Source organism: Scheffersomyces coipomensis (assembly GCF_036884675.1).
Source record: "Scheffersomyces coipomensis strain NRRL Y-17651 chromosome Unknown DFJ63scaffold_4, whole genome shotgun sequence".
Classification (NCBI taxonomy): domain Eukaryota; kingdom Fungi; phylum Ascomycota; class Pichiomycetes; order Serinales; family Debaryomycetaceae; genus Scheffersomyces; species Scheffersomyces coipomensis.
The window spans coordinates 1099923-1126929 of record NW_027042895.1 but is presented as its reverse complement, the minus strand read 5'-3'; the positions used below and the strand labels follow the sequence as shown (position 1 = coordinate 1126929).

Below are 27007 nucleotides of genomic sequence, written 5' to 3'. Positions count from 1 at the left end.
TACTGAGAACAATCAATCAATCAATCTTTATCACTAATTCTTCCCAATCAACTCTTACCTAGAATATATCGAAAGAATTACCACAAGAATTGAACCTTCTGTAATTGATGATTTGTAAGATGGATTGTTGATGATTGTTGAATCGATTTGGTGATGATAATTTTGTCAGAAAAAGATCTTCATGTCACCATAAATTTTTGTCTCCTTATAACTTAAAAAAAAAAGATGTTAATTTACGGGAGTGGAAAATTTCCGGACTCCTTACAAGATAGCCAGGGACGAGGGAGTTCACACACTATAGGAAATTACAATGATTGCAAAATTTCGTTATTATTATTATTTATTTGTGATTAGATTATATACATTTTTATGTAATTAAATAAAACTATACTATACAGAATTGAAACATACAGATACTATTAGGGTATCTCTATTTCTAGTTTTGATCAGCAGCAACTTCTTCAACAGATGGACAAGTACAAATCAAATTCATATCACCATAAGTATCATCTAATCTAGATACGGTTGGCCAACATTTAGAAGTCTTTAAGAATGGTAATGGGTAAGCAGCTTGTTCTCTGGTATAACCTCTGGTTTCCCAATCACTTTGAGAAGTTGAAATAATATCTTCTAATGAATGAGGAGCATTCTTTAATACATTACCTAATGAATCACCTTTACCAAAGGCTTCAATTTCTTGTCTTATGGCAATCAAAGAATCAACAAATCTATCTAATTCTTCTAAGTTTTCAGATTCAGTTGGTTCAATCATTAAAGTTCCAGCAACTGGGAATGACATGGTTGGAGCATGGAATCCATAATCTTGTAATCTTTTAGCCACATCAATAGCCTCAATTCCAATGGCTTTAAAATCTCTTAAATCTAAAATAAATTCATGAGCACAATGTTTTAAACCCTCAGAATTAGAATCAATAAACAAAATAGGATAATATTCCTTTAATCTGGTTAACATATAATTAGCATTTAAAATAGCAATGGATGAAACATAAGGTAAAGCATCGGCACCTAACATCTTAATATAAGAATATGAAACTGGGATAACAGATGCAGAACCATAAGGAGCAGAATTAACTGATTTGATGGATTCATTGGTAGAATGAGGAGTTTGAACGAAATGATGAGATGGTAAGAATGGTTTTAAATGTTCTTTAACACAAACTGGTGCTTGACCTGGACCACCACCACCATGACTTAAGGCGAAAGTTTTATGAATATTTAAATGACAAACATCAGCCCCTAAATCACCTGGAGAAGTTAAACCAACTTGAGCATTCATATTAGCACCATCTAAGTAAACTAAACCACCATTCTTATGAACTAATTCAATAGCTTTTTTGACACCAGGTTCAAATAAACCATAAGTAGATGGATAAGTAATCATAATTGAACAAAGATTTTCAGCATATTGTTCAGCTTTTTCTTGTAAATCAACTAAATCAATAGATCCATCACTAAGACATTTTACTGGAACAACTTTTAAACCACACATAGCAGCAGAAGCTGGATTTGTACCATGAGCAGAAACTGGAATAAGACAAATATTTCTCTTTTCATAATCACCTCTTGATTTATGATATTGTCTAATTAAGGATAAACCAGTATATTCACCTTGAGCTCCTGAATTTGGCATAGAAGTAGTAGCATCAAAACCAGTGATATCATTAAGATCTTTTTCAAATTCATCCACTAATTGTTTATAACCTTGAGCTTGATCAATTGGAGCAAATGGATGAATGGAGTTAAATCCTGGAATTGATAAAGTTTGCATTTCAACAGTAGCATTTAATTTCATAGTACATGAACCTAATGGAATCATTGAATTTGCTAATGATAAATCTTTGGATTGTAAAAGATGTAAATATCTTAATAAAGCAGTTTCAGAATGATGAGTATTGAAAACTTCATTAGTTAAGATTTGATCAGTTCTTAATAATTCAGTAGGTAATGATGGTAAAGTATCATTAATGGAAGCAATATCAAATGATTTACCAGTGAAAGTATCAATTAAAGCAATTAAATCTTTAGTTTCAACAGTTTCATCCAAAGTGACGGAAACAGTTGATTCATTAACTTTAAATAAATTAATATTATGTTTATTTAAAGCTTTTAATAAAACTTCATCTGCTGAAACTTGATTTAATTGAATAGTTAAAGTATCAAACCATTTATCATTTAAGATTTGATGAGTTGAATTAGATTGAATTTGATTAGCTAATAAAGTAGTGAAACCATAAACTCTTTTAGCAATGTTTTTTAATCCTTCTGGACCATGATAAACAGCATACATAGCAGAAATATTAGCTAATAAAGCTTGAGCAGTACAAATGTTTGAAGTGGCCTTTTCTCTTTTAATATGTTGTTCTCTAGTTTGTAAAGCTAATCTTAAAGCTGGTTTACCTAATCTATCTTTTGATAAACCAACAATTCTACCTGGGATTTTTCTAGAATATTTCATTGAAGTAGAAAAGAATGCAGCATGAGGTCCACCATAACCAAATGGAACTCCAAATCTTTGAGAAGTACCTAAGGCAATATCAGCTCCAAAATCTGAAGGTGGCTTAATTAAAGTTAAAGCTAATAAATCAGTTGCCATAGCGAATAAACCTTTATTAGAGTGAACTAATTCACCAATTTGTTTATAATTATGAATTGAACCATCAGTTCCAGGATATTGAACTAAAGCCCCACAAACATCCTTTAAGATTGATTTTAATTGTTCAACACCTGCATCAGTCGATAAAGGTAATTCAACAATTTGAACACTAATATTTTCAGCTCTTGATTTAATAACATCTAAAGTTTGAGGATGTAAGTTTGAATCAACCACATAAATTGATTTTTTACCTTTTAAATTATGATATGACATGGCCATGGCTTCACCAGCAGCAGTACCTTCATCTAATAAGGAAGCGTTAGCCATTGGTAAACCAGTTAATGAAGTGATGACGGTTTGATAGTTTAATAAAGATTCTAATCTACCTTGACTGATTTCTGGTTGATAAGGAGTATAAGAAGTATACCATTCTGGAGATTCTAATAAATTTCTTTGAATGACAGGAGGTAATTTTGTACCAGCATAACCTTTACCAATAAAAGATTTAACGATTTTATTTTTATTAGCAATTTCATGTAAATGATCTAACATTTCTGATTCAGTAAAACCTTGTTGAGGTTGAATTTTTAATTTTCTTTTAAATAAGATATGTTCAGGAATAGCTTGAGCTAAGAATTCATTTAAATCATTATAACCTAAAGTTTTTAACATTTTTTCAACATTAGCAGGAGTTGGACCAATATGTCTTCTTGCAAAAGTATCTAAATTATCAAGACCAACTTTTTCACTATTTGGATTGAAAACTTTAGCATAATTTGATGATGAAGTATCAGCTTTAGTAGCTAAAGATCTGGAGAATGAAGTTAATGACACACGAGAAGTTTGATAAGCAGCAAACTTAGTGGTAGCAGTGGAAGTGACATTGACAAATCTATGAAGGGATGATCTAGAAGATCTTAATAAAGCAGTTCTAGCTTGAATCATCTTTGTCTATAAAATCTTTATCTCGTACAAAAACCAAAAAAAGCACAACCGTTACGCAGCCAAAAAAGCACCAAAAATAAAAGATAGGGCTTTAGATAAGGGATTTGATCACTGAATGAAGAAGGTATTCAGATGAAGAAACAGTAAAGGAATGAAGGACAAGATATTGAACCACAAGAAAGAAAGAAAGATGAAAAATATATATTTTAAAAGAAAAATTTTGGATTTAGATTTAGATTTATCTGTTTATAAAAAATTGTAACTGTAAATAGCCATGGCCTTTTTTTACGAGTCAAAAAAAGCGACAGAGTCAAAGTTTATTAGAGAGAAATTTTACCATATGGTTAAAGGAAGCAGAAGAAGTTGAAGAAGAAGAAGCCGAATCAAAAGTTCTCGAGGAATAGACATATACCCTACGGCATATAATTATAATTCGTTTAAACTTGGGGTTGACGTATGGAGGTTAAGTTCCGGTAAGTATCAATCATAAGTAGTAACTGTTTAGTATTTTGTCTATACCATGTCTGATTATTTCTAGGTACACTTAGACAAAGACACGGTGGTACTGTCTTACTACAAGTTGGAAAAGATCAACCAGTTAGAATTGAATTAAGATTATACTAAACTAAACCAATAAACATAAAGTGAAAAACTCTAAATCTGAAATAGATCCCGTAGTTCTGATGAGAAGACGAAGACGAACGCGTTACTTTTTCATTTGCAAGAGTCAAAATCTCTCATCCCATTTCTGACTCTATGGACAGAATCATGTGATAAAGAAATGCCGATATCAGCGGCATCATACTGATTGATAATATATATATATATACATACAAGTAGTATAGTCATCTACTTAAGTATGATTCATATCAACCAATTCACGTATCTGCTGAATATCATATGGATCAGTACTACAACAACCACCTATGATCCGTACATTTGAAAACTGTAACCATTCTTTTATACTCTTTATCCAATGTGTTTCTTGCTTGTTAACTCTATAATCATCAGTCTCATCACTATATTCAAACCCTAAATTGGGATAAATTATCAAATTCAAATCATTAATTTGATCTCCATGTAATGAGATAATCAGATTGATCTTAGTTATGATCGATGTGATCTTTCTATAATCAATACAATTCAATCCAATTCCTAAGAAATTAGTTAATAAGGATTGATTTAATTTTAATTGATGGATTATATATAAGATCACTGTTTCAATTAAAGATCCATCAACTAATTCATTATCATTATTAAAATTAAAACTAATATAAAATAATTTCTTAGGATTAGGATTAATGATAATTAATTCAAATATACTTTCTAATTCAACAAAATTTGGTATAGTTTCAAATCCAATAATATCAACTTTGCTATGATTTATAAAATATTCATATAATGGTTGATGATATTTAATCAATTCCTTAGGTTGAACTTGTTTATAATCACCCGTATATTCAGATCCATCACATAAATAGGATGCATAAGGTCCAATCGATCCAATTATATAAATTGGTTTCTCTATCCCACTCTTTTCAATAGCCGATTCAATCACCGTAATTGATTTATCCCATAATTGAATTATCTCTTCATCACTTAATTTAGCAAAGATTTTTAAACTCATATATGATGTTTGATATGTTGAAGTTATCAATAAATCAACCTGTGATTCTTGTAAATAACTTTGATGAACTTGTTCAACCAATTCTGGTTGTTTAAGCAATACATATCCTGACCATAATGAATTGCGTCGGGGTTGATTTTCATCATCTTTGGGGATAAGTCTTTCCAACTCTGTCCCTAACGCACCATCCAAGACTAACCTCTTAGACTTAAGAATTTCTTTAACATCTACCATTGATAGTAATACTTATGAACATATTCATCGTTACGTATTAACATTTATATATATAAAAGTTAAACCATATTTAGTATGACAAATTTCCTGCATACTACATCCTACACACAAAATGGTAAAAAAAGGCAGCCATGAAATTTTTTCAAACTGTTGAAGAAATAGGTATAGATAATATTGATTTAAATCATTGAAGAATTAATCAAAATGGAGTTCAATCAACCGGTCAAGAGATCCAGAGATGAGTTTGAAGAAGATAATTTCCAACATCCTCAAGATCAATTTGAATCTGAAGAAAAAAGACAACGTAGCGATCCAATTAAAGAGTTAATCAATAATGTTTGTAAAGATATTAGAAAGATTGGTGAAAATTCAAATATAATTAATCAAATTGATGATGTATCTTATATTTCCAATCCTATAGTTGCTGAGTTTGAAAAGATTGAAGAATTAAGAAACTCTGTATTATCAACTATTTATGCTATCATCATTGAACAACCTCAAAAGATTAATGCTTTCAGTAATTTAATCTTAATCTGTAATGCAAAGAATTTTGTGGTTGCAAAGTATGTCATTGAATTCCTTCATGCTAAGGCTCAAGAATTATTAGATAGTATCAGGAATGCATCTAAACAATCTGAAGATGTCGATACCAATGGTGAAAAGAAAGAACTTGCTCTTACCACTATCAATAAAGCTAGTGATGAATTAGAAGAAAATGCTGGTGTTTTCAACAATATCAAGTCAATCTTAAAGTTCTTAGCTACTTTATCTCCAATTATTGAAAATTATTCCATCATAAATATCTTTAAACAATTCTTACAATTATCAATCGATTTACAAGATTTAACTCCAGAAACAAGAAGTGGTATAGCTCAAGAAATATATTATAATGTATTGATTTCAATTCCATATATATTATCTAATGAATCTGAAAATTCTCAAGAAAAATTAATTGCCTTGATTGATACTGAATTAGTTGACTTAGCTAAATCTTTTAAAATAGTTGAACATAAATCTAATAGTTTAATTCAACCATTTGATTCCAAATTAAATAATTATGAATTACCTTATCAACCAAAAAAACTAATTGAATTGATTTTACCAGCCATCTTAGAATTACAAGCTCAAAATTGGTCTAATGATTTATTCATTAATTTCTTAGAATTATTAGATCCAATAATACAAGAAAGTTTATCTAATAATGAGATTTCAAATGAATTGATTCAACATAAATTACCTCAATTCAAAATCCCAGAACCTTCAATCTTATCAAAGTATAAACCTCATGGTTCTATTGATAAATTATGGTATGATAATCCAAGAATTATATTTCAAGTTTATAATTTAACTACTGAATTTGAAACTGTTCCATCCATTGAATCATTCCAAGGTTTATTCTTTAAAGATATTAGTTCAGATATCTTAACCAATTTATCGTTCAATAAAAATGAAGCATCTACTCAATTATCAATTTTAGATTTATTCTATAATAAGAATTTATTTGCTCCTCCAGGTTCATCTATTGATACTTTAACTGAAATTCATAAGGATAATGTATCAGGTGAAAATGAAACTCCATTATCAACTTGGAAAGTTGAAGATGTGGCGGTGGAAAGTATTCTTACTATGATTTTCCAATTACCTACTCCATTACATAAAGAGATTTACTATTATACGGTTTTAATTTCATGTTGTAAAGAAAATCCTGAATCTTTTGCTCCAGTTTTCGGTAGAGCTATTAGATTATTCTATAATAATTTAGAAACTTTAGATTATGAATTAAAGATTAGATTTATGGATTGGATGACAACTCAAATTTCTAATTTTGATTTTAGTTGGAAATGGGATGAATGGGTTCAAGATTCAAAAAGTTTAAAGAATGTAAAATATCATCCAAAAAAGAATTTCATTAAGAATTTAATTGCTAAAGAAATCAGATTATCAAATAAAGAACGTATTTCAGAAAGTTTCATCACTATGAATCCTGAAACTTCCGAAATTGAAAATATCAAAGAATTTGAACAATATTTGAATATAGCATTATTTGAAAATGAACTGAAATTTATCCTTGATTATGATACTGAATTATACGGCGGCAAAGAAGAAGTTCAGAATGTTTTAGAAGATTTATTAACTGAAAAGAAACAAGAATTAAAATTAAAAAATATAGTCGGAGCTCAAGAAGAAATGTTTTATAATTTCTATCATTCTGATTTACCATTGGGTGAAATCAGTCAAAAAGTATATGATTTTATAATGGCTCATTATAAACCAAATAATGAATTTGAAGAATTATATGAAGAAGTATTAACCACTGCTAAGGAATCATTTCCAGAGATTAATGCTGAAAGATTTTTAATTAATCTTTTTTTCCAAACTTATGCTTTCATTGGATCTAGATCAATCTATTCAGTGGTTAGTATTTTAGATCGTGATATTAATAAATTAAAGTTCTTGAGTGGGAATTATGAAAAGATAGAATATGCCAAAGATCAAAATGAAATTGAATTTAAGAAAGTGGAATTATCTTCTGAACAATTAAATGATCGTCAAAATTGGATTATTGAATCGATTTTCCGAATTTGGATTAATCAACCTCAAGTTGTATTCTTAATTTTGGAATATTTAATTGAATTCCAAATTCTTTTACCTAATTATTTATTAGATAAATGTTTGAATCTTGGTACTAATTTAATTATTGATAATGTATCATGTATGGAATCAATTAATAGAATTTTATCATCATTGAATTATACCAATGGTGATCAATTTAAATTATTAATTGTACAATTATTCAAATTGATTGTTAATAATTTGAATGAATTATCTAAGACATTAGAACTTGAAGATGCACAAAAGGTTGAAATAATCAAAGAATTACCTGAACAAAAGGAAGAAAAAGATCAAGATGAAGATATGGAAAGAGAAAACGAAGAAGGAGAAGAGAAAGAAGAAGCAGAAGAAAAAGAAAAGGAAGAAGTCTCAGACAAAGATAACGAGTTATTCACTAAAGTAGACAATCAATGGTTATTCTATGAATACAAGGGGTTATTGAAAACATATTTCAGAAAGTTTATCGCCACACAAACCTCCACATCAGAAATTTTAGATGAAATCAAACAGTTATTTGAAACCATTGAAAATGTTCCTGCTAAGGAAGATATCTTAACCTGGGTTGCCGAAGTCTAAGAGAGACCAACTTCTATGTATATTTATATGTAATTTTAATGAAAAGACAGAAACAATAGAACAGCACACTGTGTAGATATGTCATTTTTGATCATTTTTTGCAATCTCACCGAAAAAGAAACTTAAAGTGAAAAAAAAGTAGGCAGACATTATCAATCATCACTTTTCATCTTAACACCAACATCCCATTCATAGAGACCCCATAGACAGCACACAACTATGACATTACAAGATCATTTCAACGATACATCCTTAGCCATTGAACTTGGAGACTTGGATTATATATTTCCAGGAACTTCGAAAGTCGCATTACATCAATTCAATCTTAAGATATCATGGGGGACCACCAATTTAATCATTGGACCAAATGGAGCTGGTAAATCGACTTTGTTAAGGATATTGGCTGGTAAGACTTTAATTGGGAAAGGATCATTAAAGATTGGTGGGTTTGATCCTTTTGAATTCTCTATTAATCGTATGGAACAACATAATAGTGATATTAATAATTATATTACTTATTTAGGTACCGAATGGGCCGCCAATTCAGTGGTTAAAAGAGATATACCGGTAAGTTTATTAATATCAAGTATTGGAGGAGAGACATTTGTGGAAAGAAGAAATGAATTGATTGAAATCTTAGATATTGATCCTCAATGGTCGATGTCAAAAATCAGTGATGGAGAAAGAAGAAGAGTTCAAATTGCCATGGGATTAATTAAACCTTGGAAATTATTATTATTAGATGAAGTTACTATAGATTTAGATGTGGTGGTTAGACTGAAATTATTATCGTTTTTAAAAAGAGAAAGTAAAACTAGAAATTGTTGTGTGATTTATGCAACTCATATCTTTGATGGATTAGGTAAGAATTGGTGTGATAGATTAATTCATGTAAATGCTGGATTAAAAGTTGATGATATTAATATGGAAGATATTGAATTTAGTTCGAATATAGATACAGTGGAAGTTGATACCAGACCTGCTAAGAGAGTCAAAATCCCAATGGCGGAATCATTACATCCATTAGCTTTACAATGGTTGAATGAAGATTTAGCCCAAAGAGGAAGTAGAGAAGATGAACGATTATTAATGGCGAGAAGACATAATGACTGGAATAATGCTAGAGATGGGAAATATTTCGATGCTGATGATGATAAATTAAAGGACTATTTCAAAGCCACCAGAAGTTATTAGACAAAATTTATATGTATTATATGTATATATATAAATCTATAAGAAATGAATATGCAGAATGAATTGAAATGAAAGGATATGCAATAGATGATAAGTTTTATTCAGAAAACTCTTGTTCCAATTGTAAGAACTTGATGGTTTCTTTAGTTTTAGTCAAAGCTTTATGCAATTGCCAATTTTCAAGTTTTGAATCTATCAATTGATATTTAACAGCATTTGAATGATTATCAGTATTTGATCTTGAATTTGATTTTATCGGAGATTGAGTTATGATTCTTCTCCGTACGATATTCTGTTGTTGTAACGAAGGAGTCAAAGGCGTAGAAGGACCTCTCTTAGAAGTGATTCTATTCAGATCATCTATATCTTTATTATTCTCTAGTTTGATATCATTGAATTGTATTTGTTGTGGTTGTTTATGATTATCAAACGCGTTATCTTCAAAGATGAAACTTTCATTGTTTTCCTTATTATGAATCACTTCAGTAGTATTGAATGGATGTAGTAAATCTTTTGATATTATCGACATGACTGATTAGACCAACAATGATGATATATATTTGGTATAATTTGATAATGTGTAATAGTAAAAGTTGTTGTTTGTTTATTTATTTGAAAAAAAAAAATAAACTCACTTTTTGTTATACACTAGCATGAACATCCACACCGCAATATAAAATTGACATTTGGCAACATGTTATTAAAGTTGATTCAAGTTAAGGTGAAGTCATTCTATCTATCATTGAAATGGATCAAGGTGTAGATAATGAACGTGTGACTAACATTCAAAACATGAATAAAACCAATGAAACATTGATACCGATAATCATCAATATGAAATTCAACATGATTTTATTATTATTGTGGAACAAAGTTATGGCCTGACTTGAAGGTTGATCATATTCAGCACCAAGGATGGATAAAGTTGATATTGACCAACCTACATCAAGACCAGAGGTTGAACAATAGTATTGTTCATCATTTAATAAAGTTGAATGAATAATATGAGTTCCACAAGTTATATTTAGAGTTAAACTTGGTTGTAATGTAATGGTTGTGAATACTGTCGCTACCCTTAAAGATTCCATAATGAGGGTAGTTTCTGTCAATTCAATTTAATTCAGTCTACATGGATCCAAACTTACATATATATATATTTGACTAATTCATAATCATAATTAAATGGTTCGATTGATGTACAGAAGGGATGAAATAGTCATGATGATTAAACAAGGGTTTAATCAAAAATATGATTTTTGTACATCGTATATATACGCAAATTACCACCAACATTCTATAATACGATATAGAATGATGACGGAACAGTACATATAAAAGCATATTACCAACAGAATACTATAAGATATATATTAAAACAATGAAGAATATTAAGTAATACAAGAAGTCTAACAAATGAACAACTGAAATTGAATATGACGTCAAAATAAACTTTTTAATTCCAACCTCCTTTCCTCTTCTCCCTACGGCTAAAGAGAGACAATATTGTGACACTATTCCCTCCTTGATTTTTTGCGTCTTTTTAAAATTATCTTATTTCATAAGCCAATTATAATTGAATTGATTTATATGAATTGAATTTGCTTATAATAACACAATTAATAATAAAAATTGAACTAAGAATAATACAACTACTATATGTTTCTTTAATATTTGGATAGCACTTGAAGTCTTTGCTAACACTACTTGAACTTGAGGACCATAATTAATCGTACCAACTCCTCCACCATAACCATTTGAATAGCTGAAACAAGCATATACTTGATTATTTAATAATGTTGTATCATATTTAAATTTCCCACATTTAGTATGAAGTGTAGTAGCAGGTGATAAAGTTATAGTAGTTAGATATGATACCGTTGAAAATGAAGGAGTTATGGTGGTTGGTACACCTGAAGTTGTAGCCATTTTAGTCAATTACCTTTCAAAGTAATATATATAATAATTAATTATAATTACAAATTAGAAGGATTAATGTTGAATTTATAGTTTATAGAGATAGAAAACCTATCCTTATCCTATATTTAAACTAACATATATATATATATTACTTGCATTAAAAAAATCCGCCCCCAAAAGCAGAATTTGCCTTAAAACCAAAACTGAGGAGGAGACTGTTACTAACTTAGTTTACATCGTTACTTAGTAAGAGGTGAATTAAAATCTTTGAAGCGATGATAAGAAGATAACCTTTGCATTCATTCCATACATATCACACGTGTAAAATTTACTAGTAATGGTAAATATAAATTATAACTATAAAATCGAAAGAGGTACTGGAACGGCTCTATGCAATTTTTTGCTTGGTATCTTACAATTTAAATTTGACTGTAACTCAATTTTGTGGAGACTGTAAATCTTCTGATAGTAATAATATATATCAGGATAGATATGAATACTCTATTTAGCAGTCTATGATAAGCTTTCATTTTAGTACAGTAATTACATCATAAATCTATATACTCGGATAAGGAAGACTAAATGGAGTCGGTAATATTATTTAGCTAAACACTCGATTAAATTAACCGAAATGAAAACAAACAAAAAGCCCCTAATACATAATACTCATCAATAACATATAACGAATTGTCATATCAACGTTAGTAATAATAATAAGCAAATAAATTTGTATAATCATCTTTTTTAATTAGGGGTAAAATCTATCAAAAATTAGTGACAAAATAGCGGCTATGTTTAAATTGTTTTTGTGCATATTAACTCCATACCGCAATACTTATCCGCCAACATCGGTAAACAAAAAACTCGTCATTCACCATCAGCACAAAATTTCATCACTAAATAAAGGTAAAATACAAACAAATTCATCCATCGGTGATTAAAGGCGTTAAATTAACAGAGATGAATTTAAGATGATTCTGAAACAACGTAAGAAAACTATATAAATTGATTGAGTTATACTGAATATATTATCTAATATTTCTTAAAAGACCCTTTAAAAGCTTACTCCTCCCTTCCTCTCTCCGCTAACTCTCAGTGTTACCCCTAAACTTTTGCGGGTACTTATAATTTCCTTTACAGTTAGCCCCCCCCAAACAAAATAAAAATTCGGAAATCACCACTACCAAAAAAAAAGAAACTCCTAACAATAATTTGAAATCAATCTCTCCAACGCCAACGTCAACACCATTTATCAATTGCTAACCCTTTTGAATCACAATCATCCGTATCCTTCCATACTTATATCCTATATTCAATTGCTATCTTCACTTCTATCTTTTCAACTTTCCTCATCATACCACTTTTACTTTACTACTGTCATCCTTGCCTTCAGCATTTAATTATCATCGATCATGTTAAGATTTAAAAACAAATTTAAATTCGGATCATCTACTCCCACATCATCTTCATCTTCAACTAATACTACAACTCATGAGAAATCAGAATCTCCCGAATTCTCAACTTCTTCAACTTCAAATTCTTCACCTCGAAATTCAATCGATTCAAGAAGAACTATTTCAGTTAATAATTTAACTGATAATGTTCTGAAATTATCGATTGATCAACATTCAACCACGTCTTCTACTTCAACTACTCATTCAAGTCATAACAATAATAACAGTACTCATGATTCAAATCATTTATCAGTGAATAACGGCGCTTCTTCTACTAAAAGTGTTCATAGTAGTAAAAATGGATCTTCAACTGCCATTAACAATTCTGATAGCGTTATTTCTTCATCTGATATTCTGGAATTATCAAATACAACCATTACTTCAAATCCAGGGTTATTAACTGTTAAGATTTATAATTCAAATAATATTCAATTACCTATTCAAATCAATAATAATAAAAGAATCTTACATGCTTTAGCTATAAATTCAAATAATTCGGCTATAAGTCAACAATTATTAAAGAATTTATCCACTTTATCCACTGCCAATGATATTGATACCAGTCCAAATCCAAATCTTAATGGAAATGTTACTGATTCTTCTTCTGATTCAATCAGTAATGGTACCAATAATGATACTGGAGGTGAATATTTATCAGGTGGAATTGCCACTAATTTCTTACCTTCTATTATAACCATTCCATCTGAAAATTTAGTGAAATCTTTATTATATTTAACTATTGAATTCGAAAATAATGTTATCCTTATTGAACCTCAAAAGGGGTCTGTTAATCAATCGACTTGGAATCAAGTTGTTTCATTCGATGTTACCAAATCATCATCATCATCATCATCATCTAATCAATCACAAAATCAATCATCACAATCACCTCTGAATTCATCATCTCAACAAGTTAACGGTAACACTGCTTCTAACTTCCTTAATTTGAATCTTTTCATAAGATTACCTAATTCACTTATCCCAGAATCAGAAAAGGAATCTAAAAAGCATTTATTTACAAATTATAAATTATCATCTCCAAAAGATGCTGTGGTAAATTCAACTAATATTGGAGATTTATTAATTGGTACCATTAAATTACCTTTAAATTTAAAATATCATACTAAACAAATTCGTCTTATGAATCATGAATATCTTAAATTTGCCAACTTCAACTTGGGTCATAATCTTACTAAAGAAATGGGAGAAATCATGCTTACAATTGAATTCAAACCAATCTTAAAGACTCATCTTTCGATTGAAGATTTTGATTTATTGAAAGTTATTGGTAAAGGTTCATTTGGGAAAGTTATGCAAGTGGTTAAAAAGGATACTAAACAAATTTATGCTTTGAAAACATTAAGAAAACAACATATTGTATCAAGAATGGAAGTTACTCATACTTTAGCAGAAAGAACCGTGTTAGCCAGAATTAATAATCCATTCATTGTCCCATTGAAATTCTCTTTCCAATCAGCTGAGAAATTATATCTTGTATTATCATTTATAAATGGGGGTGAATTATTTTATCATTTACAAAGAGAAGGGAAATTTTCTATGGATAGATCAAGATTTTACATTGCCGAATTATTAACGGCTTTAGAAAGTTTACATGATTTAAATGTGATTTATCGTGATTTAAAACCCGAAAATATCTTATTAGATTATCAAGGGCATATTGCATTATGTGATTTTGGTTTATGTAAATTGAATATGAGTAATGAAGATAAAACTTCAACTTTCTGTGGAACTCCAGAATATTTAGCTCCTGAATTATTATTAAATCAAGGATATACCAGAAGTGTGGATTGGTGGACTTTAGGTACATTATTATATGAAATGTTAACTGGATTACCACCATTTTATGATGATGATACCAATACCATGTATAGAAAGATTTTACAAAATCCCTTAAAATTCCCATCATTTTTAGAAGGTTCAGATGCTCAAGATTTATTAATTCAATTATTACAAAAGGATCCAAAATTAAGATTAAACGATGCTGAAAAGATTAGAAATCATCGTTTCTTCAAGGATATCGATTGGCAAAAATTATTAAATAAAAGTTATTTACCTCCTTTCAAACCAAATGTGGAAAGTTTATTAGATACTTCAAATTTCGATCAAGAATTTACAAAAGAGAAACCTCAAGATTCAGTTGTGGATGATTTCTTGACTGAAAGTGTACAAAAACAATTTGGTGGTTGGACTTATAATGGTGAAAATGCCTTCGGTTAAGCCTTATTCTTATTAGCTTACTCTTATAACTACTACAATATCTTCCAATTATGACAAAACTTGGTTATGATTTATAGACTTAAACTTTTTTTTTTGTTTTTGCTGAACTATATATATATTATATAGGTAATCAATAAATATATCTAAACAATAAATCAATCAGAATAGAATCTTCTCCTCTTTCTCTTTGTCTTCACTTATTAGCAGCATTATTATAAGTTACACCACTCTTACCGGGAAAGAATCCACTACCACCTTTACGAGTTGGATTTTGAGTACCAGTATTCAAAGGTCCATTAGGATTTGGGAAATTACCCTGTTGAATCCGTTGTTGATCTCGTTCAAGATATTGTTGATAGGATGGGTTTAGATAATGAGGCATGGTTTGAGTTATATTGACTATATCAGCCGGTACTCTATATACATTTGGATCTTGTAAGGGATCATTATATGTTTGTGGAGGTGGGTTATAATTGTAGCCTACTTGAGTATTCTGAACTGGTGGAGGGGCATATGATGAACCTGAATTAGGAGGGAACAGATGATATTGTTGTTGTTGAGGTGGTGGTATGGCTTGTTGATGACGATTATAATCGGTTGCTATTTCTTCATAAGCAGGTGGTGGGGCTGTAGTATCATATTCTGGTTTTCTTTCTGATTCAGCTTCTCTTTCCTTTTCCGAACTGGTCCCTTTTTCTGAGTTAGACATGGTTAATCCTCTGATGTTAAATGATATACTAATGATAATAATTATCTAGTGATTATGATGTTGTCTTCCTAATCATCCCTTAACCATTATACCTGGAATTTTGATAAGTTGCAACTTGATGATGGAGACTAAAAGGGAGCACAGACCATTATATGCAGTCACATACAATTCTTAAATTTCTCACAATTTTTTTTTTTTGGCAAACAACAAAAATTTTTCAATATCGTGTGAATTAGTTGAAGATAGTTAGTTAAAAGACAACCTTAATAACCAAAATAATCATGTTTAAATCAATGATACCTAATGGTAACCATAGTCATATAATAACAAATACTATATTCAAGACATTCAGTCGTGGGAAAAGAACTGCAACCACTATAAATGCCGCTACTCAAAAGATTGTGAATCAATTATCAGCATTATCAGCCAGTAGGAAACAACCTAAATTAATAAGATTATGTCAAGAAGATTTAATCAAACATAGAACTATTGTGAATGCTTGGAAAGTGTTCAAGAGGCAAAGAGAACAAAAGAGAACCGCACAATTAAAGAAACAATATGAAAGTATAGTGAATGCTATGGAAGATTTAAAAACTTCAAGTCCTGAATTATTTGAATTAGCAAGTGAAAAACCAAAGAAAGCTGTTTTATTCCCATTAGAAATGAGAACTCCAACTGATTATCCTGCTAATACTCCTTGGATATATAATTATTCCCCACCTGCCAAATTCATTAAAGCTAAGAAACCAACAACCCCAGAATCTTCATAATCATAATCATATAATCTGCATAATAGAGACAATAATACCTTGTATAGAATTTGTTTATTATTCCTTGTAAATATACATTTAAGTTAACTTATATTATTACACTATTTATTTAATCTTTCGTTTTTAATCATCTAAAATTCTAGCCTTACGTTTCCTACTAGGAGTACTTACATTACTTGAACCTTCTCTATCATTCTTGGATGAACCATTATTAAAACTTCCATTATTATTACTGTTATTATTAGAACTATTACTATTACCATGACTATTGGAGTTTGAATTAGAAGTATGATTGGTAGGTTCGATTGAATCTTCATAATCATCGAAATCTTCTTTCGAATTACTAGTACTGTTTGAATTTGAACTATTTGAATTACTTCCATTACCATTATTACTACCACCGGCTGAAGATGGGGTTGATGAATGAATACCATTTATGCCATTAAGGGAAATACCTTGCTTTTTCATTAAATTCCTAATGAAACTTACTGAACTTAAACTGAAAATATGATCATCATCAGAATATTGCATACGACGTTTATTACTATTATTACCTCCATAAGATCCACCACCTCCACTACTACTTCCTCCTCCACCTGAATTTTGATTATTTTGTCCCCCTCCACTGGCTTTAGTGAAATTCTCAAATCCTTTCACAATCGATCCATATATACTTTCGTCAAAGTATTCATTTTCCTTTTCATATATTATATCTTCAAGATTCGATAATTTAGCTGTTAATTCTTGCTTTTTAAGAATCTCTTGAGTTAATTGATTTTTAAGCTGATTATATTTCTCTATACTAGCTTTTGGATCCGGTGAAGCTTGTTGTGTTTGAGTTTGAGATTGTGTTGTGGAGTCTTTATTGGATTCTGAAGTTTCTGTTGAAGTTGTAGTTTCATTATTAGGTTGATTTGATTTATTAGCGTCTGATGCTGATGGGGTAGCTGATCCTTTTGAACCAGCAGAACCCTTTGACGGCGTTATCAGTCCCTTACCATCTTTACTAGTCATCTCTTTTTTGATGTATTGGTTAAAAATGAAGTTGTATAGTTAATATTTCAGTGTATTATTTTATTGATAGTAGCACTGTTAACGTAAACACACACAAGAAATCCTCAAAAAAAATATAAAATAAAAATATTGAATACAAATTGACAATTTATTACGTAAGTTATTATATAAGCTTTTGACTTAAAATTCAAAGAATTGTCCCGGAATCATATTAAAGTTCCGAGGTAGTGATATTCTCCCGGAGGTCAAAAGTTTAATGAATTTTTGACTAAATCGCACGACCGCTTGAAAAAAAGTCGCCATAAGAACATAATTGACGAGGACCGGTGGAGGTAAAAAGTCCGAGCCCGAAGGTAATTAAAATAAATCAGTTAAAATTTGTAATTAAAGGTGAGTTCAATTGATTCAATTGAATGAGTCAATTGATTACTGATTATATCAATGGATATGAAGATGGTTTCAATTATTGAATGAGTATTTAAAATGATAAATTGTGGATTGGTTATAATGATTTACGTTACCATCACGTTCTCTATAATTGCGATGGGATCAGAGAAGAAGGAGAGAGAAGGAGGAGAATTTTATACTATAGTACAAGTGCACGTGACGAAATCAAAGATAGATAGCCAAAGAAACAACAATTTACTTAACCATGAAACATCATAAGATGTTGTAGATAAATATATAGTGGTAGTACATACACATATACATACACATACACATATACATACACATACACATACACAGTATCATATGATTTGAGTTGGTGATGGCAATGGACGTGGCTAATATTATTGTATTGTATTGTTTTGTTCATTTAAAATTAATCTGGTGATGGTGTATTTTTTTTATTTCTTTCGGCACATCGGGAGGGTGTGGCCCTTGACCAAAATAATTAAGTACTGTAATTTTTATTTAGTGGTTACTCCCGCCGCCCATAATTTAAAACAAATAGCGCTTAATTTTACTATTGATGGTTTGGTTTGCTGATGGTCTGTCAGTACCAAAAAAAATTGTGGTTTGTTGGACGAAGGAATTTTTCAATTCCAATTTTATAAAGACTCCCTAAAATTTCCCAATTGTAAAAAAAATTATATTTATAATTCTTCTTATTCTTCTTTTATTATTATTCTTTGTTAATCAATTCAATTAATAACTCAATTGATATTAAGATAATAAAATCATTATAATGGCCGTCACTAAAATTTTCGCTCGTACTGTTTACGATTCAAGAGGTAATCCAACTGTTGAAGTTGATTTACACACTGGTAAAGGTTTATTCAGAGCCATTGTTCCATCTGGTGCTTCCACTGGTATTCATGAAGCTTTAGAATTAAGAGATGGTGATAAATCAAAATGGTTAGGTAAAGGTGTCTTAAAAGCCGTTGCCAATGTTAATGAAATCATTGCTCCAGCTTTTGTTAAAGCTGATATTGATGTTAAAGATCAAACTAAAGTTGATGAATTCTTAAACTCTTTAGATGGTACTCCAAACAAATCTAAATTAGGTGCCAATGCTATTTTAGGGGTTTCCTTAGCTGCCGCTAAAGCTGCTGCTGCTGAAAAAGGTGTTCCATTATATAAACATATTGCTGATATTTCTGGTGCTAAACAAGATAAATTTGTTTTACCAGTTCCTTTCCAAAATGTCTTAAATGGTGGTTCTCATGCTGGTGGTGCTTTAGCTTTCCAAGAATTCATGATTGTCCCAACTCATGCTCCAACTTTCTCTGAAGCTTTAAGAATTGGTTCTGAAGTTTACCATAACTTAAAGGCTATCACCAAAAAAACTTACGGTCAATCCGCTGGTAATGTTGGTGATGAAGGTGGTGTTGCCCCAGATATTGGTTCTCCAAAGGAAGCTTTAGAATTAATCACTGCTTCTATTGCCAAAGCCGGTTACACTGGTCAAGTTGGTATTGCTTTAGATGTTGCTTCATCTGAATTTTATAAGGAAGAAGAAAACAAATATGATTTAGATTTCAAAAATCCAAACTCTGATAAATCTAAATGGTTAACTGGTGAACAATTAGCTTCTTTATATGAAGAATTAATTAATGAATATCCAATTGTTTCTATTGAAGATCCATTTGCTGAAGATGATTGGGATGCTTGGGTTCATTTCTACTCTAAAGTTGGTTCTAAGATTCAAATTGTTGGTGATGATTTAACTGTCACTAACCCAATTAGAATTAAGACTGCCATTGAAAAGAAGGCTGCCAATGCTTTATTATTAAAGGTTAATCAAATTGGTACTTTAACCGAATCCATCAATGCTGCTAACGACTCTTATGCTGCTGGTTGGGGTGTTATGGTTTCCCATAGATCTGGTGAAACTGAAGATACCACCATTGCTGATTTATCTGTTGGTTTAAGAGCTGGTCAAATTAAGACAGGTGCTCCAGCCAGATCCGAAAGATTAGCTAAATTAAATCAAATCTTAAGAATTGAAGAAGAATTAGGTGATAAAGCTATCTATGCTGGTAAAGATTTCCAAAAATCTTCTACTATCTAAGTTACTTGATTGATTTTCTTTACTTTTTTTTGCTTTCCCCTTTTTCTATGGTATTTGTGTTTGATTCCGTTGATAATTGATACATTTATTGTATAGATGTTTTCATACAGGGATTCAAATTTTATTTAAAAAAAAAATAAGTAATTCAAGTAGATAACTTTTTCTTAATAATGATTTAACAATATAAAAAAACTACGATAAAATGAATTGATTTAATAATAATAATAATAAGGCTGTAGATTATGCAATTGACATAAAATGGGCAACCATTTATCACAAGAATATGATGACGTCGTAAAATACAAATTTGAATCACAATCCCAGGAAATAAACACAACTTTTCCACTCCTTAAAATATATAATCGTATCACTCACCACAATTGAATTGAATAAATAATTTTTTGTGGTCCAATTGATATTTCCACATATCTATTCGTTACACTATCTTGATCGATGAGCAATTATATGCGATTAAAGAATATTATTCCTGATGAAAGATCTATACATTAGCAGAGAACAGATTGTATACCCTTTTTCTCAGATCTAAAAAATAATAAAATTTCTTTTTCTCGCCTTTTATTTAGAGGGGTGGATCGAATTTTGATTTGCGAGGTGGGATATATAAAAATAAAATTAATAAATTTAATTAGTGATAGAAAAATCAGGATAACAAATTAATTAAGTACATGTGAAGTTAAGTAAAAAAAAATAGAGATTAGTCAAATTATTAATTTGACGTTGTTACAAGGCAACCAGAAAGATGATCTTCCATAATAAAAATATTGAGAAGAGCAATGTACCTGGTCTAAGGGAACCTAACCCATGTCATCGATTCTTCATTTCGTTCCCTTCCTCCATCGACTCCAATACCTTTTTGCCTGTGAAATTCATATATATGTGATATTCTGTCCTTCCAAGAAGAAGTACATATGCGTGTGCGTATAAGTAAGAGTTTTTCGTATCCCTTTTAAATATATTTATATATCCTACTATTTAGGGTGTATGGGGTGTAAAATAATACAATTTGAAAATTTTTCAATGTCCAAAAAAGAAAAAAAACTTTCTAAAAATAAGTCAAATCAAAAAAAAAAAATTAAAATTAAACTTTGACTCATTGTTAAATCAGTAAGCTTAAAAAAAAAAACAGCGCCTGTTCCCAATGCGTCGATTTTGGAACTGTGTTTAGAAACAAAGTGTTGTTTGTCCACTAAATTGTTACTGATTTAGTAAGTGGACTCAGCAAAAAAAAAAGGTGACTATGCGTGCGACGGGAAACCAGGGTAACAATTATCCGAGGTTCCCTTTACTCTTGAGAGGGATATCAACACTAACTATTTTATAAATGACTACATGGGTCTTGTGGTTGGCTAATGACCAATTATCTGATCTATTAGGATTATTATTATTATAAAGTTGGTCTTCATATTAGACCTCATCTCGAAATCCCAAATAGGATAAATTGATTTCGCATAAAAATATTATTAACATAAAAAAAAAAGACAATAAAAAAAAAAAAAACTAAAAAAAATAATTAAAAATTATAAAAAAAAAAACTAAAAAAAATAATTAAAAATTATAAAAAAAAAAAGGAAAATAAAAAATAAAAAATAAAAAATAAAAAATAAAAAATAAAAGGTAAAAGGAAAGTATAGAAAACATCTTTAAAGGCAAAAGTTAAACCGAGATAAAAGAAATCAAAGATGAAAGAAGAGATGAGGGTGTAAATTGTAAACAGATAAATATCATGTAGGGGCAATTGAGTAGCGTAGAAGTCGAAGAAGATTATTTTTGTTTTTGAGTTTTGGTTTTCAGCATGTATATTTTTTAAATGACTTACATTTTGTGGTTGACAAGGGGAAGTAAAGGAATCAAAAAATGAACAACAATCTTTTTCAAAGAGGGGCCAGTACATACATACATATATATAAAAATATGATGACGTTGAATTGGTGGTTATGATGATGAGATGAGATAAGGATTGGGGAAAGGAAAGAGGTGCTTAACGTGAACAGTTTATAATTGACATGACCACATCAATGGAAAGAATGGGGTAAAAATAATTTTTAGTGACAATTATGAAATAAATATTATGAACCCTAATTACAGTAAGCCGTTGTAACTTAATCCAAGTTTTAGGTTTAGTTTCAATTGTAATTTCGTTCTCTAGAAAACTTTTCTTCTTTACTTTATTTCCGATTTGAAACTTATATAGTTCTTGGTATCTGAGGTAATAAAAGAATGGTTTTGAACCAGGTTGATTTTGAGTTTTATTACTTGCTTACTGATGAAAAAGAAATAATTTATTTTGTTCGGTCTGGTTTGTGACAGTTATCACAAAATTTGAGAGCAGTTAGAAATGAGAAAAACCTCCAATAGCATGATCATCACCTTCATTTGATGCTCACTCTTTTTTTGGTCGCTGTTGAACCAGCAGTAGAAACAGAAGTATAAGCAGGAGCAGGAGGAGGAGCATCGGCAGCAGCGGCGGGGGAAATATAAAACTTTTTTCTCGTAGGAATTGATGGGGGCGTAATAGAGACAGCATCGAATACAGATGCAACATTATAAACCAAGGTGAAAACACGAATTAGAAGTTTGAAGAACGCAAAAGTTAAAAAATATATCATCAGCAAAATTCAGGTTAGAAAAAAAATATGAACGAAATTAAGCTAAATAAGCTTTTTTCTTGAATATGTAATTGGATTTCAGCTATAGTAAGAATAACGGCTTAGCCATATGGAAGTAAGAACGATGGTTCATATTCAGAAACAAGCATGAGTAGAAGAAAAATCTAACACGTAAACTTAAATAATTTGCAACCTTAGTTGAAACACGCTTTTTGTTTTTATTCAAGTACGTTTCATATTGGTTACAGGCAGTGCTAACTTACTACTATCTTTATTTTAATTTCACACGAAATTAAACACTACTATTAAGATCTATTTTAACTTGCAATATATTATAGACAAATAGAATTGAGAACAATAAGTCGTACTATAATAATAAAGGTCAACAATAATCGGTCGGTTCACCAACCAAAAGCGTAAGATATTCTCCATCTTATTGTTGCCAAAGAGTGAAAAAATGCAGCTTTTACCACTTTGTATCATAAATCCAGCACAATAACAACACATTTTGTCTATAGATCGAAACAATGACCACTAATGGAAAAATGTCAAATACATAAGAAACGCAAAACCACTTTCAAACACCAAACGCCAAAAAAAAGAAGATAAAACAAAAAAAAAAAAAAAAAAAAGTACCGAAGAGGCACAGGCACTACTAGGACAATCTTCTGTGAGAGTTTTAGGAATCAATGTGTTCTGATTCCGAACCAAAGCATATCTTTCAGATTTTATTTCGTCTCCGCCAAACTACGCCCATCATTGACTACCGAAGTCTAAGTAAGCTTGGGGTTGAGCATATGCTGTTGAAATCTGAAGCAACGCGAACAATGTTAAAAGGAGGTGTGAAATTTTGTTCTATTGACTCAATAAATGCTTCTTATTTATTATTTATTCTTTTTTTTTTTTTTACTTTAATGATCCAAAATAATTTTCTAAATTTAACTTTGTTTTTGTATTTATTTTTTAGTGGGTGATTATTTTTTAATGCATTTGTTTTTTTTTGATTTTTTTTTTAATTGATTTTTTTTTTGCTGCTCAAGTGGATGAAGCATATAGCTTACGAAAAGTATATAAATCTTCCCAATGAACCTTAAATTTTTTTCTATTATTTAAGAAGTCTTTCCCTTCTTTTTCTTAATCTTCTTTTAAGATCTTTAATCAGGTTTATATTTATTTAAATACTCATTCGCTTATCCCATTCAAATAAGAATATATCCCCTTAATTCATCACATAATAACAATAATAATGACTGCTGAAATCGATCACGAAGCTCAACAACCTGTTGACTCTTACGACCCAAAATTAGATAGCTCTATTACTGCTTCTCCATTAAAAAACCATTTAATCGCTTTCTTAGGTGAATTCTTTGGTACTTTCATCTTTTTATGGACCGCTTTTGTCATTGCTCAAATTGCTAATCAAGATCCAAATATTCCAAAAGCTGGTCATGGTTCCGAACCACAACAATTAATCATGATTTCTTTTGGTTTCGGTTTTGGTGTTATGATGGCTGTCTTTATGTTCTACAGAGTCTCTGGAGGTAACTTAAACCCTGCTGTTACTTTAACTTTAGTTTTAGCTCAAGCTATTCCACCAGTTAGAGGTGCTATTATGATTCTTGCTCAAATGGTTGCTGGTATGGCTGCTGCTGGTGCCGCTTCTGCTATGACTCCAGGTCCAATTGCTTTCGCCAATTCTTTAGGTGGTGGTGCTTCTAAATCTCAAGGTGTTTTCATTGAAGCTTTCGGTACTACCATTTTATGTTTAACTGTCTTATTAATGGCTGTTGAAAAACATAAAGCTACTTTCATTGCTCCATTTGCCATTGGTATTGCTCTTTTCTTAGGACATTTGATCTGTGTTTATTACACTGGTGCTGGTTTAAATCCAGCCAGATCTTTCGGTCCATGTGTTGCTTCCAGATCATTCCCAGATTATCACTGGATTTACTGGGTTGGTCCAATCTTAGGTTCAGTTATCTCTTTTGGTATCTGGAAAATCCTTAAAGTTTTAAACTATGAAACTTGTAACCCAGGTCAAGATGCTGATCATTAAACAATTTACCATTATAGCTAATCATATCATTTCCAACTTGCAATGCTCAACTCATCCCCTTGATTCTCATTCATAACATATCTACGAACCCACAATAAAAAAATTTAATGATTGAATCTTTTTTTTTTCTCCCAAAAGAGTTAAAAAAAAGATCCAGATCTAATTTTACCTTTTATTTAATGGGTATTTTTGCATTTCTTCTCATAGTTTCTAATATCAAAGTGTGATAGATTGATAATATGATAATTATAAATAGGATTATCACCACTTTTACTTAACTTAACTTAATTCAATTTAACTTAACTTAATTTAATTCTTAATACTTAATAATATATATACTTCCAATAATATATACACCCCTAATTTAATTTTTAAAATAAAGAAAAGAAAAACTTTTCCCGTAAAAATAAAAAAAAAAAATATACAAGAAAAAAATTAAATTGCACCTTAAAATTAGTTATACTTTTGTTTAAATTGACTCTAATTGTAACTCAAAGAAAAAAGAGAACAAAAGTTTGTTTTGCGATGAGTCTAGGGGAATAGAACGGAATCAAACAGCATACATAGCCATCAATGAAGGAAAGAAGGATAGAAGGATACATAAAAGAACAAAAAATACTTATGCTAGGTTAAGAATAACCAGATCAACATGGGTTACGAGCAGTGTGCAAAAATTTGTTTGTGTGTTTTAAGCAATGTTGAATATTATTTTTTTGCATTTATTACTGGAACATTGTTAAGTAAAAGTTAATAAGCATACAGTGCATATTAAGTCCTTTAATAATTTGTAAAAATTAATAACCACACGCGTTGAAAATCTTCCTTTGTTCGTAGTATGTTTTATTCATTTGTTTTAATTGTCAACCTGGTAAAACACGATTGGAATGTTTTACCATATTTGATTTAATAGTGATTCGGTTCCTTTACTATGGTCTAGAAGGGGTTTTTATCGTAGCATACTGTTTGCCAACCCTTTGATTGAGAATTAGTTACATCCTTGCCTCTTTGAACCCCATACCGTTGAATATGCGAATGTCGATTTTGTTTTGTCTAAAACTTCTTTTTCGACAAAACGAAATATTTTCTCAAAATTGACAAATTGAGGTATTTTTTTTTCTTTTCTTCTGCTGCTCCTCCCCAACTGTCATACAAAAGAAAAACAGTGACACCTATAGCGAAAGATATAGCCTCCGTTATATGCACTTCTTCAATAAGCATCTTATCCTTATTTACTTATCCGTAAAAATCCTTATTCTTATAATAGTTCTATCCGGGATTCAACTATAAGCACAATCTGAGTAAATTATTATCGGGAGTACTTACTTATTTGTGTAAGGTACTAAGTTGTACGTATACTCAAAGTAAAATGATTTAAAATGTTGTCGGTGCTTAAGAAATGACCCTGTAAATGCTAGACAAATGATGAACCAGTAGTCCTGACACAGTGTAAATATTATCCACTATTACGCAACTATCATCATAACCAAAAAGTATATGAAAATGACCAAACTCTTACACACTGCATTTCACGAAGTAAGCTAGCAACGATTAATAGAAATTATGACCAGTTTCCATAGTCATAGACCAAACAAGACCACTTGCGTTAATCATTAGAGATATAGACATGACTCAAACAAAATGTAACATATAATATGAGCCACAGTAAGAGAGTCGGCTGTTGGAGTTTAATTTTTAACCATATTAGGCTAAACAAGACGGTCTTTAATGTTAATGTGGTGTGGATAGATATGCTTAGTACACTCTGTCATTTTCACCGTGTGGCGTTACTATCAATTATTTCAATATGAAAATCTCTTCTCATCTCTATAATAATCAAGTGGTGGCTAATCATTATTTTTTTCTTACCCGTTATTTCTTTTTTTTAAAGTTAAAATAAAACCCTT

At 30.2% G+C, this 27007-nt stretch overlaps 13 protein-coding genes across 13 annotated transcripts; 6 read left to right on the top strand and 7 right to left on the bottom strand. All coding sequences in view use genetic code 12, as the record gives it.

The window, feature by feature from the left end:
- Window positions 1-142: 142 nt before the first annotated feature.
- On the bottom strand, window positions 143-3985 carry GCV2 (glycine decarboxylase subunit P). The gene has a single exon (XM_064903647.1). The coding sequence runs from the start codon at window positions 3557-3559 to the stop codon at window positions 437-439; it is 3123 nt and encodes a 1040-aa protein (XP_064761829.1). The 5' UTR covers window positions 3560-3985; the 3' UTR covers window positions 143-436.
- A 427-nt stretch (window positions 3986-4412) lies between these two features.
- On the bottom strand, window positions 4413-5420 carry SAM4 (S-adenosylmethionine-homocysteine S-methyltransferase; the record flags this gene model as incomplete). The annotated part of the gene is made up of 1 exon (XM_064908270.1): window positions 4413-5420. The coding sequence occupies one exon, from the start codon at window positions 5418-5420 to the stop codon at window positions 4413-4415; it is 1008 nt and encodes a 335-aa protein (XP_064761828.1).
- A 204-nt stretch (window positions 5421-5624) lies between these two features.
- Window positions 5625-8609, top strand: GCR3 (Gcr3p; the record flags this gene model as incomplete). The annotated part of the gene is made up of 3 exons (XM_064905072.1): window positions 5625-6075; window positions 6130-8279; window positions 8367-8609. 3 exons carry the CDS (start codon window positions 5625-5627, stop codon window positions 8607-8609), a joined length of 2844 nt encoding a protein of 947 aa, XP_064761827.1.
- Window positions 8610-8718: 109 nt separating this feature from the next.
- Window positions 8719-9851, top strand: CAF16 (putative ATP-binding cassette family ATPase). The gene has a single exon (XM_064903642.1). It carries the CDS (start codon window positions 8829-8831, stop codon window positions 9801-9803), a length of 975 nt encoding a protein of 324 aa, XP_064761826.1. The 5' UTR covers window positions 8719-8828; the 3' UTR covers window positions 9804-9851.
- Window positions 9852-10460, bottom strand: DFJ63DRAFT_159520 (uncharacterized protein). Its single transcript, XM_064903641.1, has one exon. It carries the CDS (start codon window positions 10330-10332, stop codon window positions 9901-9903), a length of 432 nt encoding a protein of 143 aa, XP_064761825.1. The 5' UTR covers window positions 10333-10460; the 3' UTR covers window positions 9852-9900.
- DFJ63DRAFT_159519 (uncharacterized protein) lies at window positions 10461-11148 on the bottom strand. The gene has a single exon (XM_064903640.1). It carries the CDS (start codon window positions 10889-10891, stop codon window positions 10589-10591), a length of 303 nt encoding a protein of 100 aa, XP_064761824.1. The 5' UTR covers window positions 10892-11148; the 3' UTR covers window positions 10461-10588.
- Window positions 11149-11405: 257 nt separating this feature from the next.
- Window positions 11406-11729, bottom strand: DFJ63DRAFT_313611 (uncharacterized protein; the record flags this gene model as incomplete). The annotated part of the gene is made up of 1 exon (XM_064906199.1): window positions 11406-11729. The coding sequence occupies one exon, from the start codon at window positions 11727-11729 to the stop codon at window positions 11406-11408; it is 324 nt and encodes a 107-aa protein (XP_064761823.1).
- Window positions 11730-13132: 1403 nt separating this feature from the next.
- Window positions 13133-15489, top strand: DFJ63DRAFT_296933 (serine/threonine protein kinase; the record flags this gene model as incomplete). Its single annotated transcript, XM_064905430.1, has 2 exons — window positions 13133-13736; window positions 13818-15489. 2 exons carry the CDS (start codon window positions 13133-13135, stop codon window positions 15410-15412), a joined length of 2199 nt encoding a protein of 732 aa, XP_064761822.1. The 3' UTR covers window positions 15413-15489.
- A 19-nt stretch (window positions 15490-15508) lies between these two features.
- Window positions 15509-16261, bottom strand: DFJ63DRAFT_159516 (uncharacterized protein). Its single transcript, XM_064903639.1, has one exon. The coding sequence runs from the start codon at window positions 16119-16121 to the stop codon at window positions 15606-15608; it is 516 nt and encodes a 171-aa protein (XP_064761821.1). The 5' UTR covers window positions 16122-16261; the 3' UTR covers window positions 15509-15605.
- Window position 16262: 1 nt separating this feature from the next.
- Window positions 16263-16953, top strand: DFJ63DRAFT_159882 (mitochondrial 54S ribosomal protein mL40). Its single transcript, XM_064903648.1, has one exon. It carries the CDS (start codon window positions 16403-16405, stop codon window positions 16889-16891), a length of 489 nt encoding a protein of 162 aa, XP_064761820.1. The 5' UTR covers window positions 16263-16402; the 3' UTR covers window positions 16892-16953.
- A 61-nt stretch (window positions 16954-17014) lies between these two features.
- Window positions 17015-17905, bottom strand: EAF6 (Eaf6p; the record flags this gene model as incomplete). The annotated part of the gene is made up of 1 exon (XM_064908269.1): window positions 17015-17905. One exon carries the CDS (start codon window positions 17903-17905, stop codon window positions 17015-17017), a length of 891 nt encoding a protein of 296 aa, XP_064761819.1.
- A 695-nt stretch (window positions 17906-18600) lies between these two features.
- Window positions 18601-20646, top strand: ENO1 (phosphopyruvate hydratase). The gene has a single exon (XM_064907043.1). The coding sequence runs from the start codon at window positions 19095-19097 to the stop codon at window positions 20418-20420; it is 1326 nt and encodes a 441-aa protein (XP_064761818.1). The 5' UTR covers window positions 18601-19094; the 3' UTR covers window positions 20421-20646.
- Window positions 20647-24293: 3647 nt separating this feature from the next.
- Window positions 24294-25103, top strand: DFJ63DRAFT_335791 (aquaporin; the record flags this gene model as incomplete). The annotated part of the gene is made up of 1 exon (XM_064908268.1): window positions 24294-25103. One exon carries the CDS (start codon window positions 24294-24296, stop codon window positions 25101-25103), a length of 810 nt encoding a protein of 269 aa, XP_064761817.1.
- Window positions 25104-27007: the final 1904 nt, after the last annotated feature.